This window comes from Myotis brandtii, unplaced genomic scaffold (assembly GCF_000412655.1).
Source record: "Myotis brandtii unplaced genomic scaffold, ASM41265v1 scaffold396, whole genome shotgun sequence".
Taxonomy (NCBI): Eukaryota; Metazoa; Chordata; class Mammalia; order Chiroptera; family Vespertilionidae; genus Myotis; species Myotis brandtii.
The window spans coordinates 9,809-25,994 of record NW_005365191.1 but is presented as its reverse complement, the minus strand read 5'-3'; the positions used below and the strand labels follow the sequence as shown (position 1 = coordinate 25,994).

The following is a 16,186-nucleotide window of genomic DNA, read 5'->3' as shown; positions in this document are numbered from 1 at the left end:
GCATTAGTAATGTCTCCCCTCCTCGTCCTGGAGGCCCTTTAGGGCAGGGGTAGGGTCTCAGTCCTCTGCAGTCTCCACCAGAGACCTTGGAAGCCTGTACAAGCTCACTTCCCATCCTGAGCCAGCCCTTGTGTTGCCTCAGGCTAGAAACCTTGGTGTCAGTGACATCCAGGCCTTGTCCTCAAGGTTCCCAGTCTATTCAGAGAGATCCAAGCACACAGAGGAATGTTGCTGCATTCACTGAACTTTCACCTTGAGGCTTTAAGGACTGGGTGCTGTGGGTGGATGAGGAAACTGAGTCTCAGACAGGGAAGGCCCTCTTCCCACTCTCCTCCCTGCCATTGGTGCTTCTCATTTAGATACTCCAGACCAGTCTCAGTCTCAGTCTCAGTCGGGTGTACTGGTAAGGGCTGGGCTTGTGTAGGTGAGTGGGGACCCTCCCAGTGTCCCTGCTTGTCTCTTGCTGACCCTATCACACCTGAAGCACCCTCGATGTTCTCTCTGACACTCTTTCCTATGCGACAGGGCTGCTAGGGTGCTCTAGCACCATGGGTGGGGTATGGATGAGGGTGGAGGGAGGTAAGGGAACTTTGGCTAGCCAAGGTCAAGAGTGTGGAGAAAGAGAATTAAAGGAAATGCATCACTCCCAGCAAGAGAAGCATGCACTTGCACTCACTTCCACACACAATGGATAAAGTGCAATGCAAAGCTGCCAGCACATTCACCCTGTCCGATGTGTATACCCTGGCCTGTCTTTCCCTTCAGCTGGACACTTCTATTGGCATGCTCACCCCAAAGGGCCTACCAGGACAATTCCTCACTGTGTGCATTCCCAAATGTGTAATAAACTTCTAAATTATTTGTGGCTGTTGGAGTTTGTGGGATGTGTTTTTACGTCTGACATTCACAAGGATCATCGTACCCCAAGGCTGAGGGGTGGGTACAGTCTCATCTTCCAGACAAGTGACTCACCATCAGAATCACACTTTTCACTCACAGACAAGGCCCCGATTTCCTGAGTGTCATTCAGCAGGTTGCAGGCTGCTTGGGACATGCATCCCTGGACTTTCAGATCAGTGAAGGTGCCAACTGTGGAAAGGGGTCAGGCAGAGTGGGAGAGAGTGAGATGCCACCACTGGGACCTTCCAACCCTGAGGAGCCAGGCCAACTTTCCTCTGAGCCCCAGCCCTCCCCTACCCTCAGGTCCAGCAGGGACCCCGATGTCCCAGCTTACCTCCCCTGAGCTGCAGGACCCCATTGTAGCAGTGTGTGTGCCCAATGGGGCAGGTCAGCTCTGTTGCGGATTTACAGCCTTCCTCAGAAAAGCAGACTGGGCACCGCACCGACCCTGGGACTGGGAGGGGAGAGGGAAGAAGGGAGGACTGAGTGGGCTCTGCATTTGGATCTGGTGCCTTCTATCCTTTTCGCATTTGTGGCCCCATCATCAACCTTCTCAGTCTCATGTAGAACTGGGGTGCTGGCAATTGCAGTGTAGTCATTGCTGAGAGAGCAAGGGGGTAGGCATGAGATCTGGGAGAGGCAGTGGTGACTGAGACCGGAGGGGGTCCCTTGTAGGAACCAGGGTAGATTTCACCCACAACTTCCACTGCACAGTCCAAGTAGACAAGATGTTCCAAAGAGTAGAGAATCACAAAGCACCCCCCCTCCCTCCAAAAGAGCTTATGATATAGAAAATGACAGTGGAGTGCTACAGGCCAAATTAACTTTAAGAGGATATACCCAAACCCTAAATGAAATGTGAGTGAGCCAAGCTCAACAGTATGGAGAAAGGAGCTTGGCTCAGGTTCAGGCCATCACTGGAATTTCAAGAGGGGTTGTACTAAGAAGAGCAGTCCAGTTTGCTGCCCCAGGACTGTTAGAAGTAGCTGTGCGAGGGAGGCAGTCCTGGGGAGTGTGAACAGGCTGGTGGGACGGAGGCGTTCTAAATGAACAGCGCTTCTGTGCTCCCTGCCTCCCCTAGCTCTTATCCTCTCCCCTCCTCCTCCCCTTCCTCCTCCCCCTCTCCCCCTCCTTTCTCCTCCTCCTCCACATCTTCTTCTTCCTCCACATCTCCCTGATCCTCCACCTCCTCCTTCTCCTCTTCCTCCTCCTCACCTTCCTCCTCCCCCTCATCCTTTTTCTTCCCTCCTCCTCCTCCTCCTCCTCCTCTTCCTCGTTCTTGTTTGCACCTTCAGAGGTGGGCAGGGTCCAGACAGGGAGGGACGTGGAGAGGTCATTGCAGAGGTTCTTGTGGCGACACACACGGGTGTAGGAGACGACAGAGAGGCCAGAGCCTTCCCTGTGCTGGGTGACACGGGCCTCATGATCCTCCTTCTGGGTACAGCCCTTGATGAACGTTAGGAACACTTGGGGTCCTAGATGAAGAGGGAGGCATACAGGGTGAGGATCAGCACTCTGTGGTGCTAGAGGGAGAGTCTTGGTTGTGGCCGGGGGAGAGGCTGGAGAGGAGGCAACTGGGCACCCAAGGGCTTGCTCCTGCTGAGGAGGGGACAGCTCCTGGCATGAGGGGAGGGAGTATTTTGGAGTCTGCTCTTCAGGAGGAGGGATATCCCTGTGCAGGTGAAGGTGGGGTCAGGCTTGCGGCCTTTGGGGCCTTTCTCACCATTCTCAATGAGCATCAGCGAATCTTGGCAACCCCAGCCATCCTTGCAGAATTCCTCGCCTGTTGTCCACTCCAAGGGCAGTTCTGATGTTTTCCTCACAGCCCTCAGTGTTCCCGCCTGACAGGTCAGGGCCTGCACTCCTGAGGTGGGAACAGCATCTTAGCCCATCCTCCCGGTAAATCCTCTCCCATGTTGGAGTTCTCACTCTCGGGGCAGCATGAGGGTGAGACCCAGGAGGGCTGGCAACAGAGCAGGGTTCATGGTCAGGGCAGCTAGATTTATTTTTCTCCTGCTCTTCACCCAGGAAACAGAGCCCTTTTATGTCTCTCTTCACCAAGGGCAGCCAGGAAAGGGTGGGGAGTGGAGGGCCTTGCTAAAGAAGGCCTGGGCCCACACTCTGAGTCTCACCAACTTTAAAGGCCCAGAGCCCGAATCCTTCCTCCTCCCTCAGACCCAAGAGTCAAGGCCCCCTCTCCTCCCTCTGACCCAGTTTTCCAGGCTCCCAGACCCCACTACAGTTAAAAACTGAGGCGTCCTGACCCCAGACTCCACTGGTCTGGATCCCCATCCCCACACTGTTTCAGGGTAGTTTTAGAAGGTACCTTCCTCATTTCTCTTGGCCACCTGGCCACTTTCTGGCCCCCGGTGGGGAAATGGCTCAACTGTCTGAAAGAGCAATGTGTGATAGGTCTTGGCTGGTCTCTATGGTTTTTATATCCTAATCTTTGCCCCATCATAGAAGCATGTACTGTGCAGTCACTTCCACCTTCTCTTTTCTCATGTGGTGTGTGGTGTGCATGTGGTATAATGAGTGTGGTTATGTCTGTTGTGTGTATTGTGTGATTGTGTGCTGTGTGGTATGGGTTACATTGGATTTGTTTTAGGAATGCCTTCTGGAAAATGAATGTTACCTACTCCCAGAACTGAGGACCAGACAATTAAACAACTAATCAAAAGGAGAGACTCAGATTGTTCTTCCTTGTTCAACACCCTTCCATGGCTCCTGTGCCTTAGGAGAAAGACTAACCCCTCAGTCTGGCTTTGTGGCTACTTGACCCACCACCAAGCCCTCGAACCTCCCTCTTCACTCCCCCACAATATCCATTCCAAAGATATGCCAGGTCATTTCCTGCCTTCTTGGACTTGCACCACTGTTCCTTCTGCTTGGAATAGCAGAGATCACCCACATCTACCTTGTCTACCTGAAAAACTGGCAATCACCCCCAGTTCCAGCTACACCCCATCCTCTTTAAGTGAACTTCTTAGGTACAGCTAAGGCGCCCTTCTATAAAATAGCAGGTTTATTCCCACGGCTGGGCCTTTGCACAGGCTGTTTCCTCTGCCTATTAATGTCCTTTTCCTCTTCTATTAATAGATTGAATCTTATCTTTAAGGTCACCCCCTCTGTGAAGCCCCCTACACACCCACCTGCAGGACATTAGTATCTTCCTCCTCAGACCTCCCCCAGACCCATTTCCCTGCAGCCCTGTGACCATCTGAATCAGTAATGTCTCCCCTCCTCGTCCTGGAGGCCCTTTAGGGCAGGGGTAGGGTCTCAGTCCTCTGCAGTCTCCACCGGAGACCTTGGAAGCCTGTACAAGCTCACTTCCCATCCTGAGCCAGCCCTTGTGTTGCCTCAGGCTAGAAACCTTGGTGTCAGTGACATCCAGGCCTTGTCCTCAAGGTTCCCAGTCTATTCAGAGAGATCCAAGCACACAGAGGAATGTTGCTGCATTCACTGAACTTTCACCTTGAGGCTTTAAGGACTGGGTGCTGTGGGTGGATGAGGAAACTGAGTCTCAGACAGGGAAGGCCCTCTTCCCACTCTGCTCCCTGCCATTGGTGCTTCTCATTTAGATACTCCAGACCAGTCTCAGTCTCAGTCTCAGTCGGGTGTACTGGTAAGGGCTGGGCTTGTGTAGGTGAGTGGGGACCCTCCCAGTGTCCCTGCTTGTCTCTTGCTGACCCTATCACACCTGAAGCACCCTCGATGTTCTCTCTGACACTCTTTCCTATGCGACAGGGCTGCTAGGGTGCTCTAGCACCATGGGTGGGGTATGGATGAGGGTGGTGGGAGGTAAGGGAACTTTGGCTAGCCAAGGTCAAGAGTGTGGAGAAATAGAATTGAAGGCAATGCATCAATCCCAGCATGAGAAGCATGCACTTGCACTCACTTCCACACACAATGGATAAAGTGCAATGCAAAGCAGCCAGCCCACCAACTTGTCCTATGTCTGCTTCCTGATCCTCTCTCTCCCTTTCAGCTGGACACTTCTTTTGGCATGCTCACCCCAAAGGGCCTACCAGGACAATCCCTCACTTTGTGCATGCCCAAATGTGTAATAAACTAAATTATTTGTGGCTGTTGGAGTTTGTGGGATGTGTTTGCATGTCTGACGTTTACAAGGGTCATCATACTCTAAGGATGCAAGGTGGGGACAGCCTCGCCTTCCAGATATGGGACTCACCGTCAGAATCACACTTTTCACTCACAGACAAAGCCCCGATTTCCTGAGTGTCATTAAGCAGGTTGCAGGCTGCTTGGGACATGCATCCCTGGACTTTCAGATCAGTGAAGATGCCAACTGTGGAACGGAGCCAGGCAGAGGGGGAGAGAGTGAGATGCCGTCACTGGGACCACCCAACCCTGAGGAGCCAGGCCCACTCTCCTCTGAGCCCCAGCCATCCCCTACCCTCAGTGCCGGCAGGGACCCCGATGTCCCAGCTTACCTCCCCTGAGCTGCAGGGTCCCATTGTAGCAGTGTGTGTGCCCAATGGGGCAGGTCAGCTCTGTTGCAGATTCACAGCTTTCCTCAGAAAAGCAGACTGGGCACTGCACCGACCCTGGGACTGGGAGGGGACAGGGAAGAAGGGAAGACTGAGTAGGCTCTGCATTTGGATCTGGTGCCTTCTATCCTCTTTGCATTTGTGGCCCCATCATCAACCTCCTCAGTCTCATATAGACCTGGGGTGCTGGAAATTGCAGTGGAGTGGTTGCTGAGAGAGCAAGGGGGTGGGCATGAGATCTGTGAGAGGCAGTAGTGACTGAGACAGGAGTCGGGCCCTTGGAGGAACCAGGGTAGATTTCACTCACACTTCCACTGCTCAGTCCAAGTAGACAACATGCTCCAAAGTTCAGAGAATCAAAAGGATCGCACCCCCCCCAAACAATTTATGATATAGAAAAGGACAGTGGAGTGTTATAGACCAATTTCATTTTAAGAGGATCTACCGAAATCCTTTTTGATTATTTTCAGGAATGCCTTCTGGAAACATGAGTGAGTCAAGTGCAACAGTATAGAGAATGGAACTTTGCCCAGGTTCAGGCCATCAGTGGAGTTTGAGGTGAGGTTGAACTCAGAAAGCAGTCCAGTTTCCTGCCGCAGGACTGTTAGAAGAAGCTGTGCCAAGGGAGTTAGTCCTGGGGAGTGTGGACAGGCCAGATGGGAGGGAGGGGTTCTAAATGAACAGCCCTTCTCTGCTCCCCTCATCCCCTAGCTCCTGTCCTCTCCTCCTCCTCTCCCTCCTCGTTTGCACCTGCAGAGGTGGGCAGGGTCCAGACAGGGTCAGTGGAGGTGAGGTCATTGCAGAAGTTCTTGTGGCGACACACACGGGTGTAGGAGACGACAGAGAGGCCAGAGCCTTCCCTGTGCTGGGTGATACGGGCTTCATGATCCTTCTTCTGGGTACAGCCCTTGCTGAGCGCTAGGAACACTTGGGGTCCTAGAAGAAGAAGGAGGCAAACAGGGTGAGGATGAGCACTCTGTGGTGCTAGAGGGAGAGTCTTGGTTGTGGCCGGGGGAGAAGCTGGAGAGGAAGCAACTGGGCACCTGAGGGCTTGCTCCTGCTGGGGAGGGGACAGCTCCTGGCATGAGGAGCAGGGGCGAGTCTTTGGAGTCTCCTGGTCAGGAGGAGGGATATCCCTGTGCAGGTGAAGGTGGGGTCAGGCTTGGGGCCTTTGGGGCCTTTCTCACCATTCTCAATGAGCATCAGCGAATCTTGGCAACCCCAGCCGTCCTTGCAGGACTCCTGGCCAACTGTCCACCTCACGGGCAGTTCTGATGCTTTCCGCACAATTGTCAGTCTTCCAAACTCACAGGTCAGGGCCTTCACTCCTGAGATGGGAACAGCAATCCATTAGGCCCAGGAGGGCTGGCAGCAGGATGGAGCTCATGATCGGGGCAACTAGAATTCTCTTGCTCTTGCTCTTCCCCCAGGAAACAGAGCCTTTTTATGTCTCTCTTCACCCAGGGCAGCCAGGAAAGGGTGGGGAGTGGAGGGCCTTCTTTAGCAAGAGAGTCTGAGCCCACACTCTGAGTCTCACCAACTTTAAAGGCCAGAACCCGAGTCCTTCCTCCTCCCTCAGACCTAGGAGTCAAGGCTCCTCTCCTCCCTCTGCCCCAGTTGTCCAGGCTCCCAACCCCTCTACAGTTAAAAACTGAAGCATCCTGACCCCAGGCTCCACTGGTCTGGATCCCCACCCTCACACTGCTTCCGGGTAATTTTGGAAGGTATTTTTCTCATTTCCTTTGGCAACCTGGGGATCTTCTGGCCCCAAGTGGGGAAATGGCTCAACTGCCTGTGAGGACAATGTGTGATGGGTCTTGGCTGGTTCCTGTGTTTTTTTCTAGGCTAACCTTTACCCCACCACAGATGCCTACTTCTGTTTTCTCATGTCGTGTGTGATGTGCATGTGGTAGGGTGAGTGAGGTTCTGTCTGTTGTGTGTATTCTGTGCTGTGTCTGTGTGGTATGTGTTACATTTGATTATTTTCAGTAATGCCTTCTGGAAAATGAATGTTACCTACTCCCAGAACTGAGGGCCAGACAATTAAACAGAACTAATCAAAAGGAGAGATTCAGACTGTTCTTCCCTGTTCAACACCCTTCCATGGCTCCTGTGCCTCAGGAGAAAGACTAACCCCTCAGTCTGGCTTTGTGGCTACTTGACCCACCACCAGGCTCCCTACCTCCCTCTTCATTCCCCCACCCCCCAATATCTATTCCAAAGACACTCCAGGCCATTTCCTGCCTCCTTGGCCTTGCACCACTGTTCCTTCTGCTTGGAATAGCAGAGGTCACCCACATCTACGTTGTCTACCTGAAAAACTGGCAATCACCCCCAGTTCCAGCTACACTTCCACTGCACAGTCCAAGGTCACATCCTCTTGATGTGACCTACTCTGGTACAGCCAGGGAGGCCTTATAGAAAATAGTGGGTTTATTCCCACGGCTGGGCCTTCCCACAGGCTGTTTCCTCTGCCTATTAATGTCCTTTTCCTCTTCTACTAATAGACTGTAGCTAGTCTTTCAGTTCACCTCCTATGTGAAGCCCTCCTTGACACCCTACCCACAGGATATTAGGACCTTCCCTCTCAGATCTTCTCCAACCCCTTTCACTGCAGCCCTGTGACCATCTGCAACAGTAATGTCTCCCCTCCTTGTCCTGGAGGCCCTTTAGGGCAGGGTTAGGGTCTCAGCCCTCTATAGTCTCCTCCAGAGACCTTGGAGTCCTGTACAAGCTCACTTCCCATCCTGAGCCAGCCCTTGTGTTGCCTCAGGCTAGAAACCTTGGTGTCAGTGACATCCAGGCCCTGTCCTCAAGGCTCCTAGTCTAGGCAGAGAGATCCAAGCACACAGAGGAATGTTGCTGCATTCACTGAACTTTCACCTTGAGGCTTTAAGGACTGGGTGCTGTGGGTGGATGAGGAAACTGAGTCTCAGACAGGGAAGACCCTCTTCCCACTCTCCTCCCTGCTATTGGTCCTTCTCATTGAGATACTCCAGGCCAGACTCAGTCTCAGTCGGCTGTACTGGTAAGGGCTGGGCTTGTGTGGGTGAGTGGGGACCTGCCCAGTGTCCTTCCTTGGCTCTTGCAAGAGGGAAGGGGAAGGAACTAGGGCTACACAAGGTCAAGAGTGTGGAGAAATAGAAATAAAGGCAATGAATCACTCCCAGCATGAGAAGCATACACTGTGCACTCACTTCCACACCCAATGGATAAAGTGAAAGGCAACACAGCCGGCCCACCCACCCTGTCCTATGTCGGTCCCCTGGGCCTGTTTTTCCCTTCAGCTGGACACCTCTTAAAGTCATGCTCACCCATGGGCGTCTCCCAGGACAATCCCTCACTTTGTGCATGCCCAAATGTGTAATAAATTTCTAAATTATTTGTGTCTGTTGGAGTTTGTGGGATGTGTTTGCATGTCTGACTTTCACAAGGGTCATCGTACCCCAAGGCTGAAGGGTGGGTATAGCCTCGCCTTCCAGACATGGGACTTACCATCTGAATCACACTTTTCACGCACAGACAAGGCCCCGATTTCCTGAGTCTCATTCAGCAGGTTGCAGGCTGCTTGGGACATGCATCCCTGGACTTTCAGATTGGTGTGGATGCCAACTGTGGAAAGGGGCCAGGCAGAGTGGGGGAGAGTGAGATGCCACCACTGGGGCCTTCCAACCCTGAGGAGTCAACCCACTCTCCTCTGAGCCCCAGCCCTCAGCTACCCTCAGGGCCAGCAGGGACCCCGATGTCCCAGCTTACCTCCCCTGAGCTTCAGGACCCCATTGTAGCAGTGTGTGTTCCCAACGGGGCAGGTCAGCTCTGTTGCAGAATTACAGCCTTCCTCAGAAAAGCAGACGGGGCATCGCACCGACCCTGGGACTGGGAGGGGAGAGGGAAGAAGGGAGGACTTAGTGGGCTCTGCATTTGGATCCAGTGCCTTCTATCTTCTTTGCTTTGTGGCCCCATCATTAACCTTCTCAGTCTCATGTAGACCTGGGGTGCTGGAAATTGCAGTGGAGTGGTTTCTGAGAGCAAGGGGTGGGCATGAGACCTGGGAGAGGCAGTGGTGACTCAGATAAGACAGGGGACCTTGCAAGATCGATGGTAGCTTTCACCCACAACTTCCACTACACAATCCAAGCAGACAAGGTGCCCTAAAGAGTAGAGAATCACGAAGTACCCCCAACTCCAATACAGTTTATAGTATAGAAAAGGACACTGGAGAGCTATAGGCCAATTTCACTTTTAGAGGATATACCCAAATCCTAAATGAAACATGAGTGAGCCAAGCTCAACAGTATAGACAAAGGAGCATGGCCTGGGTTCAGGCTATCGTCATAATTTGAGGTGGGGCTGAACTCAGAAGAGCAATCCAGTTTCCTGCCCCAGGACTGTTAGAAGAAGCTATGTCAGGGGCGGAAGTGTGCACAGGCCAGATAGGAGGGAGGGGTTCTAAATGAACAGCCCTTCTGTGCTTCCCTCCTCCCCTCTCTCCTGTCCTCTCCTGCTCCTCCTCCTCCCACTCCTTGTTCGCACCTGCAGAGGTGGGCAAAGTCCAGACAGGGCTGGTGGAGGAGAGGTCATTGCAGAGGTTCTTGTGGCGGCACACATGGGTGTAGGAGACAACAGAGAGGCCAGGGCCTTCCCTGTGCTGGGTGATACGGGCTTCATGATCCTCCTTCTGGGTACAGCCCTTGCTGAGCACTAGGAACACTTCGGGTCCTAGATGAAGAAGGAGGCAGGCCAGGTGAGGATCTGGACTCCAGGGTGCTAGAGGGAGAGTCTTCATCGTGGCTGGGGGAGAGGATGGAGAGGAGACAACTGGGCCCCTGAGGGCTTGCTCCTGCTGGGGAGGGGACAGCTCCTGGCATGAGGGGAGCTGAGTCTTTGGAGACTGCTGGTCAGGAGGGGGGATATCCCTGTGCAGGTGAAGGTGGGGTCAGGCTTGGGGCCTTTGGGGTCTTTCTCACCATTCTCAATGAGCATCAGCGAATCTTGGCAACCCCAGCCATCCTTGCAGGACTCCTCTTCAGCTGTCCAACTCAAGGGCATTTCTGATGTTTTCCTCACAGTCTCCCATATTCCTGCCTGACAGGTCAGGGCCTCCATTGCTGAAGTGGGAACAAGAAATCCATCTTAGCCCATCCTCCCAGGAAATCCCCTCCCAAGTTGTGTTTTCACTCACGGGGCAGCATGAGGGTGAGGCCCAGGAGGGCTGGCAGCAGGATGAAGCTCATGGTCGGGGCAGCTAGAATTCTCTTGCTCTTGCTCTTCCCCCAGGAAAAGGGGCCCTTTTATGTCTCTCTTCACCCAGGGCAGCCAGGAAAGGGTGGGGAGTGGAGGGCGTTGCTAAAGAAGGCCTGGGCCCACATTCTGAGTCTCACCAACTTTAAAGGCCAGAAACCCAAGTTCTTCCTCCTCCTTCTGACCCAAGAGTTAAGGCCCCTCTCCTCCCTTTGACCCAGTTGTCCAGGCTCCCAGACCCCTCTACAGTTAAAAACTGAGGCATCCTGACCCCAGCCTCCACTGGTGTGGGTCCCACCCCCACATTGTTTCAGGGTAGTTTGCGAAGGTAGTTTCCTCATTTCTCCTGGCAACCTGGCCACTTTCTGGCCCCAGGTGGGGAATGGCTCAACTTCCTGTGAGGACATTGTGTGATGGTCTTGCTGGTCTCTATGGTTTTTCTCCCCTAACCTCTGCCCCTCCACAGATACCTACTTCTCTTTTCTTTCTCTTTCCTTCCAATATTGCTTTTTTAAAATACCCTATTTTATGACCTTCCCTCATGCTTTCTCTTTTTCTTCTTTTACTTATCTTTCATCTTCCTCTGTTCTCTCACCTCCTTCCACAACGCAGGCTTAGAGTCTCCAATTCCTGCCACCCAGGAGGGGGCTGAGGTATGGCAGGGGGAATTGAATAGCTATGGAAGAACTAGAATATTCTTTGACAAAGCAAAGTTTTTCTGCTAGAAACAGATGGGAACAGTGGTGTGCTATAAAACCAGCTTTTTGGAAAAACAGCATCAACAAACCCCATCTCATAATGTTGGCCCATTACTGTGGCGCAAAGGCTCCCACCACATCTGATTTTGAAGCCATGCACAGTTTGACAACCAGCTTGCCAAATCCCTAAATATTTAATAATCAGCTTTGCAGGTGTCTACAAATCAGCTCTAGCCCATTTCGTTGGAGGGAGAGGGAAAGGATATGGGGCATCTGTCAGTGACTGCAGAGGCTGCAAAGTTTGAAAAGAAAGGCTGAGAACAAATAGCAGAGGAGAAAGAGAAATGAATGTGTAATTCATAATGGTCTGCTTATTTTTGACATTTTTATACCTTCTATTTTTCTTTTGTTTGCAAGTTTCAAATTTGCCACACAGGCACAGAGGTGTTTCTCTTCTCTCCTACTGTGTCTGCACCACTAACTCTGCATATCGTGGGTGCTCAGTAGATGTTTTCAATTGAGTGAATGAATGAATGAATGAATGGAGAGGAGGGAAAGATAGCAACAGAGCCATCAGTACATTTATATAGGTTGTGCACTTTGGAAACACCGCCTCCTCCCTAACGATTCACATTGTTGTTGTGTGAATGGCGCACTCGGAAGTTGTGCATGGCCTCAAGCAGGGTCCCTAGAGGAAGAAGGGAAAGAAGGTGGGCAAAGAGGCACATAGGGTCACCGGTCATCCATTAAATGTCTTGTTTTAGTCAACAAATATTTACTGAGGCTGACCTTTATGCCAGAACTTTGTCCTGGTTGCTTGGGATACAGAAAGACTACCGTATTTTTCTATGAATAAGATGTTAATTTTTGAAGGGCGTCTAATATATGGAAGTCAGCCGAGGCGGGAGCCACACAGGTGCGCAAGTGCATAACTGCCCATACCTTGTCAAACTGGCTTCCTCCAGTCACGAGCCTTATTATTACTGACATCAGCTGATGCCGTAATTGGAGGTGGAGCTGGAGAGTGTGCAGATGCAACAGGGACCAGAGCGTTCTGAACCCATAAAGATGTCAAAAAATAAAAAGATTAAATACTGGTAAGCGATTGTCTTACTTGCAAAATTCAAACTGAATGTAATCAGCAATGCAAAAGAGCATGGAAATAGAGCTGCAGCGAGACAATTTGGACCTCCTCCGACTGAGTGTATCATCAGACAATGGAACATCTCCTTAAAATGCCAAAAAAGAACAAGTCCATGCATTACATTGGGATTGTAATGCCACATTGTTGCATTTTGGACTAATTGATAAGTAATTTGTGGCGTAAACCATTGAGGCCAGGTGAATATCATAGTGGACCCTAATGAGGAGAACCCTAACATTTCCTTGCACATACTGTCCTAGCACAATTTTTAAAGAATTCATCTTTATCAACAGTGACTACACAACCTTGGATCACTAGCTAACTGCCCTGGGGGCTTTAGGAGAGTCCAGTGAGAGGAGAAAAGATGCTCCTGGCAGTTCCGCATCCACCAGGGATTAGCCCAGGGGGTTCCTTCTTGGAGTTGACCAATAACAGATGCCTCCTATTCAAGCAGCTTCCCTATCCCAAGGTTTAGTCAGATACTATGAATATTTTACAGTGAATACACTGATAACCTGCAGCCAAGTATTCATGGTACTTCATTGAGGGGAAGCCAAGGCACAGGGAGATACAGGCACTAAAGCAGAGTCCCACAGACCATGAGAAGCTGATCAGAGTCACCTGAGGTCTGTCTGCAGCCAGAGCCCTGTCCTCTCCTCCACCCCAGGACCTTGTTAGGTGTCTGTGGATCCCTAGACCAACCATTAGGCTTCCTCAGCTCACAGGTATATATTCTGGTCTGGGGAGTGATAGCAAATGAAGAACTAATGAGACTTTCAAAATTGCAGCAGAGTAGGTGGATCTTTTTCACACCTCCTTCCAGTACCCAACCGAATAAACCTAAATTGGGGGCACTTCCCTTCAAGATGGTAACGTAGGTAAACACGGTAATTGCCTCCTTCCTCAACCACATTAATATTACAGCTAAATATACATGAGTGCAGGACCCATGTATGGCTTGCTCTTTGTAAGCACTCATTATATGGATGAGGGAAACCACACAATGGAATCCTGTTCCTAATAGACATGAAGGTATTGGTGTCAGCTTGGGAGGAGGCCACCAAGTGCCCAGGGATGTCCTAGGATCAGTTCTTTTTTTAAAAAATATATTTCATTGATTTTTTTACAGAGAGGAAGGGAGAAGGGTAGAGAGTTAGAAACATCGATGAGAGAGAAACATCAATCAGCTGCCTCCTGCACACCCCCTACTGAGGTTGTGCCCATAACCAAGGTACATGCCCTTGACCGGAATTGAACCAGGGACCCTTGAGTCCACAGGCCAAAGCTCTATCCACTGAGCTAAACTGGTTAGGGCCCAGGATCAGTTCTTTACCCAACTTACAGACAGGAGGGAGGATAGGAACCTGACTATAAGGGGCCAGCCCCACTTCATTCTCAGAAAATCACAGCCCTCCCCATTTCCACCTGTGAGTGACATTTCATATTCCTCGGGCCTGAGCAGCAGCCTGGCAGACTGCTCTGGATTCTCCGCCCCAGGTAGAGAAAGGCAGCCCACCAGCCCTCAGAATACCAGAAGATGAGTCCCCATCCCAAAAGTGGGGCTGATACAGCTGGCTGTGGTCCCTGAAGACATCTCACCAGCCCATGGTGTTTGGGGGAAGAAATGGCATTTCCTGTGCAGGATGGGACAGGAGAACCCAGGATCCATGGTTGCTTTCATTTCAGAGGGGCTGAGTGTCCCAAGGGGCCTCCCCTCCCCTAACAGAGGAACTCACAAGATGCCCTGGTTTAGTCTCCATGTGGAGCTGCTCCAGATCCTGGGCCCCTTGGGGAGGCCTAGAGCAGATGACTGACAAGGACACAGATGACTTGGATGCAGCATCTCAAAGCTGTGATGGGAAACACACACAGCTTTCTGGGGACCAGCCCCCTAGGTCGGCACCCTCTCCCAAAAGCCTCAGGAGAACCCTCATCAGGACCTTTCTGTGAAACTTTGGGGGCAGAAAGCTCCTCCTGCCTTAGTACATCCCCCTGGGAGGACAGTTCTCCTGACACTCAACTCATAATACTCTGGACAGTGCCTGTCTCTCACTGGGCTCACCCTGTCCTAGGATGGAGTCAGGAGGCTGGGAACCCACAGTGATTGGGTCCTAACTTGTCTCTCAGCCTGCAGGTCAGAGCCCACCTCTGTCCAGGGCTCAGCGTCAGCTCCCACTCTCTGGTGCTTGGTCAGCATCATTGGTGCAGCACCTGACATTGGCTGCAGATCTCCTTCCGACTTCCAGGGGGTGACATTGAGACACTCAGATAACAGGGAATTCACACATGCACCTGTCTTTGGCTTAGGAGGTGGAGAAGGAGACCGATTTCTATCTCTTGGTCTAACAGGCCCTTCTGGGCTTCTCCCTCATGTCTGCTGTCTCCGGATAGTATAGACTTTTACGTGGTACAGAGGGAGAGGGGAGAACCAGCTGTATGACTCTGTCCTCCTTGTTAACAGAACCCTCACCATAGACACCATTAAGGCCTGTTGCACGAAAAGATTTGTGCAAGAGGCCTTCCCTTCCCCTGGCTGCCGGCACCGGTTTTCCTCCGGCACCCGGGACCCAGGCTTTTGCTCCGGCCAGAGCCGCCTTCAAGCCTTCACTGCTCTGCTTCGCGCCTACATATGGAAATTAACCGCCATCTTTGTTGGTGGTTAATTTGCATATCGCTCTGTATAGCCAATGGTGGGCGTGGCGAAGGTATGGTCAATTTGAATCTTTGTCTATTATTAGATAGTCTATTATTAGATAGGATTGGAAGCACAGCCTTCTGGGAGATCAGATCCTGGCTCTGTTCAGGGTCTCTTAGCTATTTGCACCTGTTTAAAATGGTTTGTAACTTGCACCCCTTTATAAATTGCAGAAACTGTTGGGAGATCGAACTGAGTCTGGACTGAAAGAGATTTAGTTGTGTTTCCCTCCACTGTGCGGAAAGCAGTTTTTATGACCTAGGGGCCTTGGTGTTCCCTCAGAGTCACTCACCTTTGCACAGGTTCCTCCTCACTACAGGCCTCTGACCTCCATATTCTTAGAGCATTTTCTTCAGAAATGTAATTACAATTTGTGATTCAGATTCTTTCTCATCCCTTTTTAAATATACACTTTTCTTGAAAAGTTTCTTGCCGGTGCTATGACTCAGAGAACAACTGTCTCAGGGGCCTGGGCCCATCCCTTTGAAATTTAATTCTCCTGGTGTCCCCATGTCCCAGTCTCTGAGGGAGGATAGGAGCCTAACCTCGGTGGGGGTCCTTTACAACCCAGAGGTAACCTCCTCTTAGGGTTTCATGAGAAGTTTTACTTTACTTTTGTGTAAATCCAATTAGCAAACATGGGAGACTATGATTCCTTCTGCTGTCTTTAAAATCTCTCTAGGGTCTTGTCTCAGGGGAGTTGAGATCAGTCTCACTGCCCTGTTGTATGGTTTTGAATAAAGTCTTTTTTGCCTCTTTAAATTTGTCCGACTTCTGATCCTGTCATCTTGCTCACAGTGTCAATCCTTACCATATTTTCCAATTTTTCCCTGTATTTGGCTACAATCCTCCAAATAAACATTTCCAACTTTCCTCCCTTATTTCTGATGTGGCAGCCACAGCAGATGACCTGACTGCCCTTCTGGGTCTGAGTGTTACCTGGGAGCAGACTTGAAAAGGTGAACTTCAGCAGTGACCTGATCATCAACGGTCTTCT

General features: G+C 51.2%; 1 protein-coding gene across 4 annotated transcripts in view; it reads right to left on the bottom strand.

Annotated features, from left to right (window-relative positions):
• Nucleotides 1-10,856, bottom strand: part of LOC102240847 (CD177 antigen-like) — a 50,605-nt gene extending 39,749 nt beyond the window's left edge. Inside the window, exons 1-13 of one of the 4 annotated variants that reach the window (XM_014545076.1) lie at nucleotides 10,594-10,852; nucleotides 10,379-10,519; nucleotides 9,945-10,130; nucleotides 9,168-9,287; nucleotides 8,907-9,023; nucleotides 6,599-6,739; nucleotides 6,162-6,347; nucleotides 5,355-5,474; nucleotides 5,093-5,209; nucleotides 2,624-2,764; nucleotides 2,190-2,375; nucleotides 1,235-1,354; nucleotides 973-1,089 (exon numbers count right to left, since the gene is read on the bottom strand). In XM_014545076.1, the coding sequence (XP_014400562.1) occupies nucleotides 973-1,089; nucleotides 1,235-1,354; nucleotides 2,190-2,375; nucleotides 2,624-2,764; nucleotides 5,093-5,209; nucleotides 5,355-5,474; nucleotides 6,162-6,347; nucleotides 6,599-6,739; nucleotides 8,907-9,023; nucleotides 9,168-9,287; nucleotides 9,945-10,130; nucleotides 10,379-10,519; nucleotides 10,594-10,645 (1,744 nt within the window). In that variant the 5' untranslated portion in view covers nucleotides 10,646-10,852. Of the gene's footprint in view, nucleotides 1-972; nucleotides 1,090-1,234; nucleotides 1,355-2,189; nucleotides 2,376-2,623; nucleotides 2,765-5,092; nucleotides 5,210-5,354; nucleotides 5,475-6,161; nucleotides 6,348-6,598; nucleotides 6,740-8,906; nucleotides 9,024-9,167; nucleotides 9,288-9,944; nucleotides 10,131-10,378; nucleotides 10,520-10,593 lie in introns of all 4 variants that reach the window. The other 3 variants (XM_005872903.2, XM_014545077.1, XM_014545078.1) reach the window with 3 other exon arrangements.
• Between the last annotated feature and the right edge of the window lie 5,330 nt (nucleotides 10,857-16,186).